The sequence below is a fragment of the Eremothecium gossypii genome, chromosome VII (genome assembly GCF_000091025.4).
Source record: "Eremothecium gossypii ATCC 10895 chromosome VII, complete sequence".
Taxonomy (NCBI): Eukaryota; Fungi; Ascomycota; class Saccharomycetes; order Saccharomycetales; family Saccharomycetaceae; genus Eremothecium; species Eremothecium gossypii.
Window position 1 is genome coordinate 765,001 of NC_005788.4, and position 13,775 is coordinate 778,775.

Genomic DNA, 13,775 nt, shown 5'->3' on the forward strand with positions numbered 1-13,775 from the left:
GACCTAATGTTCTTTGCGTTAGATGTGCTATGAATACCAGTTGTTATCTGCAAAATTTTTCAGCCAAGTTTGTCAAATCGTTACCCGGCCAGAACAAAGGCCGTGATGATCGGCTAATGGTTGTACGTAAAGCCGTGTAGTAAATAAGCTGCACGGTCAAACTAACATACAATATTAGGGAGGTTCTGCAGTGGGATAAGCCTTTAGCGATGTCTAGAAATACAAGAAGAGGAAAGGGCATCAGGGACCAATCACAGGTTGAGGATGTTGCTTATCCTACTCCCTCACATTTGCTCTCCAACGTATTGAAGAGTTTAGAGCTTAGTTTCGACAAGGACAATGGGGTTCTTGCCGGAAAACATGTGCGAGCCGCTCCAGACAATGCAATGCTGCTAAACTTTCGTGGAAAACTGGAGAAACTGGATGAGGTGCTGGCACGGATAGCGATTGAGGACCAGGAAATGGTGGATATGGTACGCGATGCCAGGGACACGGCGCGGAAGGTGGAGCACAGCCAGCCCAGGACGAAGGAGACAGCTGGCAAAAAGGCACGGTACGGGGGGGTTGAGCGCATAGGGACGGGAAGAGGCGGGAAGGGAGATGTTGCGAGCAATATCGACGAGGCAGCACCTAGACTCGGCGCACACGAGCTCGGCAAGCGCCCCGCAGGAAACGGGAGTGGTGCAGGAGAGCAAGTATATGCGGAGGATGTAGCTCGTAGTGCTAGTGAGGAGGATGTGACCGCGCCGCAGAGACGGGTGGGCACTAAGAAGCGGCTGCTCAAGCCCGATCACCGTGACGGAGGCGGGATGGAGCCGGGGTCGACCGCCGCAGACTCAAAGTCTGCGAGCAGCAGCAGAAAGAAATCAAAAGTCGATATTGAACGCATTGAGAATGACCCAACTGTCAAGAACCCGAACTCTGAGTTTGTGGTCTCGCAGACTCTGCCCGTGGCCGCGCGCCAGCTTGGGTTGTTCAACGAAGAAGGCCTGGAAAGCACAGGTGATGCGTATCTGAAAAATAAATACGCAGTGGCCAGCTATCCAGCCAATGACCTTAAGGATATGTTGCCGGGTGAACTGCCGGATATGGATTTTTCCAAACCGAAGCCAACGAACCAGATCCAATACAGCACATTTCTGTCATCCATTGACAACTTCTTCAGGGAATTTACAGAAGATGATATTAAGTTTCTCCAAACGAGGCATATAATACCGCAAACGTTACAGATACAGAAACAGTATGACCCAGAGGTGACTCCGTATATAATTCCGAAACTGGGCCACATCTACACGGACGTATGGCTTAAGGAAGATAACAACCAGAATGTCGCAAATCTATCTCCTCCACCTGTCAGCGATCCCTCCAGTGTGCTGCCAAAGAAGTCTGCAAGTGATATCAATGATGATACCCTGGAGACTGAAAGCATTTCCTGTGGCCCACTGGTTTCTCGGCTCCTTTCTGCCATACTGAAAGATGACAGTGGCGACTCACATACATCTAAGGCCGATCAGATGGATGACTCCACAGTGACATTTGAGAATAAAACGGAAGATATTGCGGATACAGTAGGTGTTAAAGTGGAGGGTGCGAATAATACGGTGGGTGCTGCCGCTGGAAATAAAAACAACCCGTCTAACAATGCGACAGCAGCTGGAGGTCATCACGGGACCAATTCGGTATCAGCTGCTAATAATAATGTTAATATATTTGAAGAAATAAAGCTCCCAACGCAGAGTACTTCTTCCTTACCGCAGCAGCAAGGTTGGAAGGCACAAGATGTTAGCCTTGATTACACTTCCTTCGAAGAGAGGCTGAAGAGAGAGTTGAAATATGTGGGAATATATATGAGCCTTCCTAAAGATGAGAATGGGACAGATGACCCCGATTGGCTGAATGGGAGAGAGGACGATGAGATTAGCGTAGAACTACGTGAACTGCAAAATGTCTTGAGACAAGTTACGAAGCGAAACGAGAAAAGGAAGGCAGTTCTGGTACCTCTTGTAGAGAAACAACTGGCATGGCAAGAATACATTTCCATATTAGATGATCTGGATAAACAGGTCGATCAGGCTTACATTAAGCGCATCAGGGTCCCCAAGAATAAGAAAAAGAAGCACTCTGCAAGCACTCCAGTGGCAAACCCCAATTCCACGTCACAGGCTGCAATCCAAGCAGCGCACCAGCAGGCGGCGAACTCCAGTTTGAAGTCGCTGTTAGATAAGCGGCAAAGATGGATATCCAATATCGGATCTTTGTTCGATAAACCTGAAAAGATGAAACGCATACCTAAGGAGAGTGTGTTCAGAGATTTAGATCAAGAAGAAGAAGAGGAAGAAGGTGACGTTTTTGATGGTAACGATAACAACAAAGATGAAGAGGACATGGGTGGTTTGCAAAAGTAAGAATACAGCAGCATTGGTTGATGGGCTGGTTATGTAACTATATACAGAAAATCATAGAAAGCGGAAGTCATACATTCATTGCCTCTGAAGGTCACCGTTCAAAGATCTTTGGATGTAGCTCAACGAAGGAACTGTTTCCGTGTTACCAAGGGTCACAATTGAAATTGGTTTGTCCTTGAGTCTGTAGTTGGCCCACATAACAATATCATCTTTGGTGATTTTATCGACTTTTTCGAAAACCTCCTCTGGGGAATGGCGTTTGCCAGTTGTTACTATCTGTCTCCCAATATCTTCCATGATTGCGGTAGAGCCATCTAGTGATAGTAGTAGCGATGCCTTCAGTTGTGCCTTTGCGCGTTCTACTTCGCTGTCCAAAATTGCACCTGCCTTAAGCCTAGACCATTCTTTCAGAATCTGGTCAATGATCAGCTTGAGATTATGCTCCTTTGAGTCAGTCACAAGGTACATACCCCACAGCCCCGAATCCGCATACGATGTGGAAAAGGACATGTAAGAGTTAGCCAATGTCCCGTTTTCGGATGCCGCCACAGCCAAAGGCGAAGGAGAGTTCGTCCCAGTTCCAAGAGACCTATCCCAGTTCCCGACAATAGCCTGCGTGCACAATGCAGTGAAGAAGTCTGGGGCTGACCACGAAACGCCTTCGACAGCCAGTGCCACATGTGTGGTGGGCAACCGCATGTCGGTTACGGCAAGCTCGCGCCCATGGAAAACCGGCAGTGGTCCCCGCGGCGATCCCAGCGGAACAGGATGGTCTGACTTTGGAATATGCCCAAAGTACTTCTCACCGTACCGCACCAGTTCATCGTGGTCGACTGCGCCAGCGCCCACCAGCGCCATCCTATCTCCCTTGTAGTTGGTCGAGATATACTCTTTCAGGTCCCGCTGCTGTATAGACTTGATGTTTTCGATCGGCCCGAGAATCGTGCGTCCGAGCGGCTGGTTTTCGTAGCTGATCGCGTGCAGGTGGTCAAACACAACCTCGTCGTACATCTTATCCACTTCCTCAGACTCCCTGATGATCACGTCACGTTCCCGCTCAACAGCCTTCGGATCAAGCACAGACCGTGTCAGGATGTCACTTAGCACATCCAGCGCCCTCGGAATGTCCTCCTGCAGCGACTTGGCGTAGTAGACCGTGTTCTCGCGTGACGTGTATGCGTTCAGGTGCGAGCCCAGGTTCTCAATCTCCAGCTCGATGCCCACCTGTGTACGGTTCTTGGTGCCCTTAAATGCTAGATGCTCTAGAAAATGCGCTGTTCCGTTGTTCCGCACGTTCTCAGCCCGGGATCCCGCATCCACGAATATGCCCACCGACGCTGTTGCGGTGTTCGGCATCGCTTCCGACGCAACGGTCAGTCCATTGGGTAGTTGCGAAATCCGCGTTCTTGGAACTGTGGAGCTCGTAGCAAGCCCGCGCAGCCGTCCTCTCAAGCAACGCAACATCTTACTCATGGTGATGGTAGGCATATAGTTGGTGAATTACTCAGCTCCAGAAAACTCCCACGTCTCACATGACTTCACACCGTATCCAATGACATAATTCTCACATGCCTGACATCAATAACGACAGCGATGAGTGAGTAATGGGACAACTGCTAACGTGAGCCAAGGCCCCGCAAGAAGCTTCTCCTTGATGAACCCAATGATGGTGTCCAGACAATCAAGCGTGTCTCAGACATGCAGTTTCTCGCCGCGCTGTTGGCGACAGATATTTAAAAAGCAGATGCCATTCTTTCCGTTGGCCCTCTCTTAACTAGCAAAGGGCTACAGCAAGTAGTAAACACCGCAGTAATCCGCAGGACTCTTCTAGTTAAGATAGTATACTAGTTAGTCCTCCTATTGATTTAAATCACGTGTTATTTACCGGGTCCAACCGTGAACCCGAACACCGCATTACGAACTGATGTTTGACCGTCGTGTAAGATCCGATATTACCCGGTATTCCGACATCTCCCGGCGGCTCCAGGTCATGAGCGCAGGGTTTCTCGGCTCCGACCTACTTGATGTATATATACTGCGCGGAGCTGCTCCAGCCCAGGTTAACTGACAGCGGTTTGCGAGCAGCGTACCATGCAGGGAATTAAAATGGCCAGCCCAGTTATCAGGGCAGCATGCAAGAGATCACTACACCAAAGCGCAGTCAGGGCGATTACGATTCCCTTTCTGCCCACGTTGCCGCAGAACCCTGGCGGTGTGAAGGGCGACGTCAATGAGGCAAACCCTGTGCCACCAGCTAACAAGATGCACGGGTCACTCCACTGGAACATCGAGCGGGCATTTGCTGTGGCTGCTGTTCCACTTGTAGGCCTGCCACTAGTGGCAGGCAGCGGTGTGTCGACGTTGATGGACTCGTTGCTTGCGTCTGTGATGCTGGGCCATTGCTACATCGGGTTCCAGGCATGTATCATCGACTATATACCACAGCGCGTGTACGGAAAGTTCCACCAGTACGCGATGTACCTGCTGGCGTTTGGCTCGCTGCTTTCCGGAGTAGGGATCTACAAGATGGAGAGCGAGGGCTACGGCATCTGCGGCGCGGTGGCTGCTGTGTGGTCGGGCAAGGCCGCGCGTGAGGAGAAGGCCTGAGCACGGGGCGAAGGGGCTGGGCGATATTATTTATTCCATGTGTAGACACATAGCATATATTACAGTAATCAGCGCAACTGGTATTGAAGCTTCTGTTTCCACTGTCGGAGTCCAGCCAGCGTACTCTCGCGGGACCGCGCGGCGTCCCTCAGGAGCAGCAGCGGCCGCTCTCCGTTATAAATGTCGCGGGCGCCAAGGCACCGGAGGACCTTGATTCTACGCCCCACGGAATCAAGCTGGAAATGGACCTGAGCCTGAAGTTCAACCATGCGTTGTTCGAGAATGACATCGTCCGGAATGCAACAGGATGCCATTGCCTGGTCGTATTCCAGTTCCGAGGGCACCTCACAGAGGCCCAGGAGAGTTAACGTGCGAAGCTTACTTTCTATGGCGTCTTTCCACTCCTCGCAACTTTGGATCGCGTTGAGGTCCCCGTAATTTCCGAAACATAGCACTTCTAGAAGCTCCGACTCGTCACGATCCACACTGCTGAGCCAAAACTGTTTGAAGTGCACAGCCTTGGGGTCCAGGACCGCGTGCAGCACCTCTTGCCTGATCATTTCTTATTCACCATATCACACTGTGTAAGAAGGGAGTGGCTGCTTTTCTGGGGAGAATTGGGTATTTTCAATATATAAAGCACCAGCCTAAAGTTCGTATCAGGGGAAGACCAGTCCGACAGCTTGTAGCTGCGCGACACAATGTCCAGTATACTTTATAATGCCAACTCGCGGCTTGTGGTCAAGTATCAAAAGAAGTACCAGCTAGCTACAAGTTCCCTTGAATCTGAGGACGAGGGTCAGGATGAGCCCTTCAGCTCTACCCATCCTAAAGACTCACGCGAATACCTACTCGACCTCTGCTGTAACGTTTACCCAAAGCACTTGAGCAGCAGGCTGCAGACGTTACCAGATTGGTCGCTGGCGATCCACGCATTGGTGGCGTTGCTTTTCAAGAACTTTGTCAAGACATGGTACGGAGAGAAGATCCCCACGACCGATGATGCTTTGCTTGTGCTACTTTTTGATATATGTGATGAGACCATAAAGAATATCCACGCATCTGAGGTCAATTGGAGCCAAATACTATGGAATGATATACCACAGATATTGGACTCTCACATGGGAGCTATGTCTCAAGTTATGACCGAGCATCTCACATACTCTGAATTCGAGCAGCTGAACCTGTACAAGGGTCAATATCCTGGCTGCCTAGTTGCGAAGATCAATGAGATATCGCACAATCGCTCCGAGTTGCAGCGCGCTTTCTTAGATGGGTTTATCGGAGATCTGATTTTGGGGAAGATAGTTAGTAAAACAGTTGCGCCCTTTATTTTAATTGATATTATCCGCAGCACGTGTGATAAGCTGCTGCTAATACATGATGTGGAAGTCACAGTTCACGTTGAGGCAGACTTGAAGTCACGGATATGGTCAAAGATTACAAAAGCGTTCAAGCTTATCCAAGATGAGCAGGTTCCGGATATGAAAGCGGCTGTGCCCATCGGTCACAGCTACATCTTTACTTTCTTCAAGAATATGTTTTCCCTTGAAAGGAGGAAACCAACCGTATACTCCCTTGTGAAGGCCGTTCAGATACTGGTCGACAAAGTTTATCCCTTCTCGTATTTAGCTCTTAAGCTCGTGGGATGTGTGAACAGAGCAATCTTGAATAACAGCACCATCCAGCATGCTTCAATTGCGTTCCGCCATGCACTGTTCCCGAAAGATAACAAAATGGCACCAGGGAAGCTAGAGCCCACGGAAGAAGAATTCCTGATATTAAAAGTGGAATGCATCAAGAGCCTTTGGAATGTATGTGCAAAATACAGGCTCCCGACTGTGCTTGGGCTCAAGAAGCAAGATGTGGAGGACTTTGTAGAGGCAATATGCTATGACGCGAGAATGAACCAGTTTCTCATTTATAGGATATCTGAATGCCTCCTTGGCCGCCTGACAGAAGAGTGATAGTATTCTCAAGCTTAGAGGGAAGCGAAAAGTCCCGCAACTCTTTCTGCACTGACGGTATAAAACCCCCTTGTTCGTCGATGTATTTGTCCCAGAGCTTGAAGGCGTCCTGCGTACGTGGTATAGGAATAAGATATGTCCGCGCTTGTAGACCGCATTGCGCGCCGATAAAGGCAGAGTGCAGCCCAATTAGATTGTCGACAATGCCATCTACGCTGTCGCCACCATACATCTTGTCATTAACCACAGGTTGCCCAAAAACCTGGGCCATTTGCTTACGTATCTGATGCTTTCTGCCAGTTTGCAATTGCAGGAGCACCAGATCATTTTCCAACCGTTTATAATCGGTAATCATGTCACCCATAGTTATCCTGCCCTCGCTCGGAAGGCCCTTAGCTTCACGAGCTAGCAATGCGACATACCGTCGAGTCAGAGGGAAACCGCGGTTGCCTCCGAGCGCCAGGCTCCTACTGAACATGGCCGCTGCGCGCTTGTTTCGCGACACCAGCACACCACCTGTGACTGGCTCGTCCAGCCTATGCACAGTACGCCAGACTTCTCCACCAAAATTGGGATGTTGCTTCCGCAAGAGGTCCAGTAGCACCGGTGGCTCGTAGTCGTGGTACTTATACCACGTTCTGAGATCGGGAGGTTGGCACACGATGCCATGCACTTTATTGACGATATAGTAGTGTTTGTGTTCGTGCAAGATGGGTACGGCCCATCTATTCATTCCAGTTGTGGCGGAAGAGGGGCGAAGCCAGCACTCGATCCTACGTAGCCGGTTACATCCGTATAACTAGATGCTTACTGGCGGTGCCGTGTTCAAGGACGCTTGTGCGAGAAAGGCGGGTAATCACAACGCGCTAATAACCATCACCTTTTGGCTGTGATATATAAACAAAACTTGAGATACACCCAAGCTGTATCAAAGAGCTGCTCATAGGCGGAGATATCTGTACCAGCAGATCCAAGACAGGCTAGGCTCTGTAACGGAAGTAAACATCAAGGTTATTGAAACGTCCTGAAAAAACGGATGCTCTAGTGTACGAGTGGCGGCTATGTCGACTTTTCCTGGAGAAGATACGCGCATTCCCAAGAGGATATCCGAGGCCCTGTCGCACCAGCCCCTGAACCACCTGGTACCAAAGAGGGAGCTTAGTAGACTACTTTCAAAGCCGGTCCAAATCTCTGTGCAGCTGGAATCTGAAGACGCCTTTGAAGAAGTACCGGAGGAGCTATGGCAGTACCCCCATCCCATAGACCTGGACCCGCTGAGACTGGAAGAGTCGCAGCCACTGAGATTCAGACGGCCAAGGGGGGCACGACTGGACTACAGGGAGGACTCTAGCGAGATTGCGGATCTGCCGGGCATGGGCCAACTGGCCAGGGCATGTCTATCAGGCACGCAGCTCGTGGATTCTGCCGCGATAGTAGAGAGTATAGAGAGCAACGCGAAAAAGAGGAAGCAGACGCTTGCAATCGGAGATGTCGAGATGGTTAGCCCCGACAAGAAAACCAAGGTCATGGCTTCCGTCAGCCCTGTATCGTTGAACCGCGTTGCGCTTGGCAGTCAACATCTGAAAACGCTTGAGAGGCTCATGCAGTATATCGGAGCGGATGAATCTAGTGCGGAATTCGGCGATTTTGAGTATTGGATCACCTTAGAAGACAGGGCTACTCACATACTCTCAGAGCAGTGCATAGACAAGTTGCACATTGTCTTCCGGAACATACTCAGCATCCCTGCAGTTTGGACCGAGTTGGATGTCTCGCTGTTGCAGAGGATTATGGATGTCTGCGTAAGTACCATCACAATATGCCTGGAGAAAATTGAACTCAAGGAGTACTCACATGACTACACCCTCATAGCCTTTGGCTCCTCGATGGTCGTGTTCTTTATTTTTCTTTTGGATCAAAATGATAGAAGACTGCAGCTTGAACAGTATATGATGGTACCCTTACAATTTCTTACGTTCACGGCAGACAACCTAGAAGAGGAATTTGACCGTGGGGGCAATGGCGTTGAGCGTTCATTAGCGATGCTACATTCTACATTGGACGTGTTTTATATGTATATTTCCAATAAGCCAAAGCTAGATGATGGACTGGTCGTAAAGTTGGTCTATATGTTTACTGAACTGATCATGTCGACTTGGTCGCACAATGTCAGTTCTGTTTCTCTGCAAAACCATATAGGGAATGTGAAGACAATTGGTATGAAGTCAATTGAAGTCTTGTTCGAAAAACTACCCGAACAACGCTTGTTCATAATCGATGAGTTACTTTCACATCTGGATAACCTACCGAACACAAGATCGCAGAAAAGAATGAAAAACATTGGGAAAAATCTCCACATTACTCACTTTTCATACATCATGCTTTCTATTCTCCAAGTCTGGAACAACTATGATTACTGTTCCAACTTGGTAAGCCCAGATACTGAACAACTACATGACTTGATCGCACATCATGCCGCTACTCAGTCAGACCTAGAGTTTGCAGCTGATCATATTATAGATACCATTTTGAAAAAGTGTTTTTCCAATATATCCAAATATCGCTTTGTGTTTGACCAGTTTGTGACCGACATGACCACTGTTGTCACACTTCCAGATTGGCCTGTGTCTGATCTCATATTAGCGCGTCTCCTGAAAAAATTGCTCTCCATCTTTAATCCCCAAAGTCAAAAGCATATCAACATTGAGTCAGTCGCTCTCCAAGGAATTGGCTTAATCGGTAGTACTATATTGGATATTAGACTGTCAAGCAACTCAAATCCAACAGCTAACCTTATCCATCTATTCAATTATCCAGAGGATATAGATGGATTGTTTAAAGCGTACCGCACGTGCCTTGCATACTGCACCAATTCTGTTCAGCATCATACTCCATACAAGTTCCTATGGTGTAAGCAGCTTGATGTTCTAACCAAATTGAAAGAAATGGACAAAGAATCACAGGGATGGGGGAGCAAACTGCAGCAGAAGTTTCTGTCTCTTATTGAATCTATACATCTACCATTGGAACAGGCTGCAAATTTGGGCGCAGTTGAAATTCTACCCACCTATTGTTCCACTTTACTGACCTCAGAACTGATAAACATGTATGAACCTTATTTGAAGCTGGTGTTGTCATTGTTAGAGAGGCATAAAGTCAAGCTGCGGTCGGGTGCAATCCGCTGCCTAGCTTTGCTGATCTCCAAAGATAAGAATATGTTATACACGCCAATTGTCAAGGAGACTATTGAGAATCGTCTAACAGATTCTTCGCCTTTAGTCAAGGACGCAATCCTAGAGTTAATTGAATTGGGGTCAAGTTATATTGATTTCTATCAGCATATCAATATCAACTATAATGACGACAGTATGCTTGTTCGAAAGCATGTTTTGAGGATGAACCAGATAATATATGATGACACTGAAGATATAATTATAAAGGCATATGTTGCAAGCCGAATATTGCGGCGAATCGAGGATGAGGAGGATGTTATAATTGAGACAGCACGGTCTGAGTTATTGAAAAGATGGATATTATCCATTCAGTGTCCTAACGCCAAGCCGGAACTTCAGATAAAGAATTGTAGGGTTTCAATCCGCGTAATAGCACAGCTCTTGGTTGGTGGTGATAAAATATGTGACTTATTCGAGCATTTCCTCATTTTTTATGTCCTGAATAAGAATGCGCACACCGAAGACCAAAATAAGCTGATTTCGAGCAGTCTATGCTTATTGACCGATCAAGTTATTGAGATGGTTATCGAAAATGAAGCTGCTGACGTTGATAATCAAAGGGAAGAAGAAGGGAGGAATATTATGAAGTTCCTATCAGTTCTATCTTCATGCCAGGATTCTTTTATTACAAAAGATCACATCACAGCATTGTATCCATATTTACATTCCGATACAAAGTCTGATTTCCAATTACACATTTTGAAAGTTTACCGTAATACATTTGAGCAACTCTCACATTTCAAACCAAAGTTCCTATATGACCTGGAGACTACGATACTTTCTAGACTACCTAGGATGAACGTACGTGAGCTCGATGAGGCGATTCCTCTGTCATGGTCACTATCCAGACATCGGAAAGACGACACTAGGATTTGTAAAGCTTGTGCATCTTGTTTGGGCCAATTATCACCGTATATTGCGAATGCTACGACAGATCCATCGGCAGTCAGGCCTGATGGTAAATTACAAAGGTTGCTTTATTTAGCCACAGGATTTGCCCGATTCTGCAGTTTCGAAAATACGGAAGGTAAATTTCCAAACTTAAAAACCAGAGAGAATATATTCGAGTACGTTACAAAATGTCTGCTCATGTTCACCAAAGAGAATATTCATCATGTAATCAGAAGAATAGCGACGAAGAACCTCGTAAAAATAGCATCCAGGTACCCGAAGCTATTCAATTCTCGCCATGTGTTGACAGTTCTAGATACCCAGTTTGAAAAGGGGATCTTAGATATACAACTTGTGGTTTTGGAGTCGCTTTATGATTTTTTTCTGGCTGAGGAGAGAAGGTCACTGATTCAAGTAGGCGTTGACGGTACTATTTCGTCAAATAACGAGTTAAGAAAAGTTGTTGCAAATCATACAAAATCGGACTCCATTAATGATGGTATATGCTCCGCCTTGGTCTCTAGGTATTTGGATAAAATCCTGAAGATTTGTTTGATCGCAGATTTGAATAATGCTATGGTTGCCATCAGATTCCTAAAACAAATCCTAACTTACGGCTATACCAATCCTTCCCTCTGCGTTCCTACTGTTATAGCTTTAACGGCTTCACCGAACAGTTACATGAGGGACTTGTCGTCTGAGATGTTCTCCGAGCTTTTGCAGGGCTATGAGAGCATGGCATTCAACTGTTTAAACCAAGGCATTAGACTTGGCACAGAATATGCTGTAAAGATTCGGCCAAAGCAATTCCATGAAGATTCCATGTTTCTCAGAAGGCTACAACAGTTGATGTCTACTAATAAGAGAAATCGGAGCAAGTTTTTGAAGGTCGTCAAGAAAACAGTTTTCTCTAATTACTTGTCGACTAGTGTGAATTATGAGGAAAGTTGTTACCACATCATTTACTTACTACACAACTTGTCAAAGATATCGTATGATAACATGTTAGAGCTTTACGAAATGCTGCGTTCTGTGATCTCCGTGTCGGAATATTTTAGCGACAGAATATCCGAACGGTTAGATGGTTTTCAGAGCAACCAAAATACAGCCGCCGAGGTATCGGCTATCATAGTTACGCGTCTTTCCATCGAAGAGTTTAAGCGGTTTATGTTTGAACAACATCATTTATCGGAGGCGAAGTTAACTTTGCTTGATGCTACAGATGATGAAAACCTCAGGAACAAATCGGTAGCTGCTCTCGATGATCAGGTAGGAAGCCTGCATATGGAAAACATCTTCCTTGGGTACGAAAATCCGATCAATAATAAAGATTACTGTTGGAAGTATATCAGCACATTGCATAGAGATGAAATTTAAGGCATATATATAGATATTTAACTAAGTTTATCGTCCGGTGCTGACACCGCGGCAGTTGCGGAGAATTCCTGTAAACCAGCCAGCTGACGACGTTTATCTAGCCGGCTCGAGCTTTTCGGGCTTAGAGATCTCTTATGCGGCAGCAAACTGGAGGATGAAGGTTTGTTCTCTACTGTATTGGCAGAAGGAGAGGCAACCGTGTGACAGGTAACAGTAGCGTCAATCGAGTTCGATTCCATAACCCTAAACCTGCGTATCTGGTCTAAAGTAGAAAGTGACTTACAATGTGCCACATCTGACTCTGAATCATTTACTGGTCGTAACGCAACGGGATCTAGAGTCAGAGGTATCATCTTTCGACATTTAAATATCGCCACTTGGTCTTCAAGCGGCGTAAGAAATGTGAACCTCGCAGGACCATCCTGCAATAGTTTTCGATAGTGATTTCTCTCCTCACGAGTATATTTGATCACATATGGCGCTCGTAATGGTTCTGCCACAATTGCGTACCGAGCATTCATTTTTGTAGTATTCGTGAGCTGAATAACAAGAGACCCTGCAAACTTCTTTTCTCGCTGTAAACGTCGACGGCGGCGTATTTGTTCAATGTCCATATCTTCCTCTTCTTCATCCGAAGAGCTTGTATACCCCAGCACCATGGTTCTGTCAACCTTTCGATACAGTAGTGAGGGATTGGACATTACGTTACACATCGCATGCCGGTAATTTCGCGAGTGAACATTGATGCGCCTCTTCATATCACGAAATTTCGTTAACATATCCGCAATGGCTATCTGTGTCTTCTTACGCTTCGATTCAAGCTCTTTCGCATCACTGGCATCACCTATGACAGTTATCTGCTGCAATACCTGCTCCCATCCAGGTAGCTCTAGTGCCTCACTTATATGCTGCAGCCGTTCTGCACCGTTCTCAGACTCAACTTTATCATCATTAATCATGCGGGTCTCCTGCTTGAACATCTTACGGTGATAGGACTCGTAGACATCGTCATCTTCGATATGTGATCGCCCCCCGTCTCCCAGCGTTCGAGCCTCTACTTCAAGAAGCATATTTCGGATTTGGGCCCGTGTCGCACCAGACTCGAGATCTAGATCAAGTAACGGCGCCCGAGCGGTTTGCACTATCCGAAGAGGCACATAGGGGTCGATTTCATGTTCAACGGTGTCAAAGTTGAACCGCTCATCGTCATCCCCTCCTGATTTCCTTGCCTTCAGGTTTGACCGTAATACTCGACCATTGCCAGCCATTCCATCATTCGATATCTAGGACTAGGA

At 47.0% G+C, this 13,775-nt stretch overlaps 8 protein-coding genes across 8 annotated transcripts; 4 read left to right on the forward strand and 4 right to left on the reverse strand.

Annotated features, from left to right (window-relative positions):
• Positions 1-209: 209 nt before the first annotated feature.
• NGG1 (histone acetyltransferase NGG1) lies at positions 210-2,405 on the forward strand (the record flags this gene model as incomplete). The annotated part of the gene is made up of 1 exon (NM_211590.1): positions 210-2,405. The coding sequence occupies one exon, from the start codon at positions 210-212 to the stop codon at positions 2,403-2,405; it is 2,196 nt and encodes a 731-aa protein (NP_986528.1).
• A 75-nt stretch (positions 2,406-2,480) lies between these two features.
• Positions 2,481-3,893, reverse strand: MAS1 (mitochondrial processing peptidase; the record flags this gene model as incomplete). The annotated part of the gene is made up of 1 exon (NM_211591.1): positions 2,481-3,893. The coding sequence occupies one exon, from the start codon at positions 3,891-3,893 to the stop codon at positions 2,481-2,483; it is 1,413 nt and encodes a 470-aa protein (NP_986529.1).
• Positions 3,894-4,496: 603 nt separating this feature from the next.
• On the forward strand, positions 4,497-5,012 carry AGOS_AGL137W (CybS family protein; the record flags this gene model as incomplete). The annotated part of the gene is made up of 1 exon (NM_211592.1): positions 4,497-5,012. The coding sequence occupies one exon, from the start codon at positions 4,497-4,499 to the stop codon at positions 5,010-5,012; it is 516 nt and encodes a 171-aa protein (NP_986530.1).
• A 68-nt stretch (positions 5,013-5,080) lies between these two features.
• On the reverse strand, positions 5,081-5,572 carry CSN9 (Csn9p; the record flags this gene model as incomplete). Its single annotated transcript, NM_211593.1, has 1 exon — positions 5,081-5,572. The coding sequence occupies one exon, from the start codon at positions 5,570-5,572 to the stop codon at positions 5,081-5,083; it is 492 nt and encodes a 163-aa protein (NP_986531.1).
• Positions 5,573-5,713: 141 nt separating this feature from the next.
• Positions 5,714-6,979, forward strand: NVJ3 (Nvj3p; the record flags this gene model as incomplete). The annotated part of the gene is made up of 1 exon (NM_211594.1): positions 5,714-6,979. One exon carries the CDS (start codon positions 5,714-5,716, stop codon positions 6,977-6,979), a length of 1,266 nt encoding a protein of 421 aa, NP_986532.1.
• PUS5 (pseudouridine synthase PUS5) lies at positions 6,930-7,712 on the reverse strand (the record flags this gene model as incomplete). The annotated part of the gene is made up of 1 exon (NM_211595.1): positions 6,930-7,712. One exon carries the CDS (start codon positions 7,710-7,712, stop codon positions 6,930-6,932), a length of 783 nt encoding a protein of 260 aa, NP_986533.1.
• A 328-nt stretch (positions 7,713-8,040) lies between these two features.
• On the forward strand, positions 8,041-12,480 carry SCC2 (cohesin-loading factor complex subunit SCC2; the record flags this gene model as incomplete). The annotated part of the gene is made up of 1 exon (NM_211596.1): positions 8,041-12,480. One exon carries the CDS (start codon positions 8,041-8,043, stop codon positions 12,478-12,480), a length of 4,440 nt encoding a protein of 1,479 aa, NP_986534.1.
• A 17-nt stretch (positions 12,481-12,497) lies between these two features.
• SAS4 (Sas4p) lies at positions 12,498-13,748 on the reverse strand (the record flags this gene model as incomplete). Its single annotated transcript, NM_211597.2, has 1 exon — positions 12,498-13,748. The coding sequence occupies one exon, from the start codon at positions 13,746-13,748 to the stop codon at positions 12,498-12,500; it is 1,251 nt and encodes a 416-aa protein (NP_986535.2).
• Between the last annotated feature and the right edge of the window lie 27 nt (positions 13,749-13,775).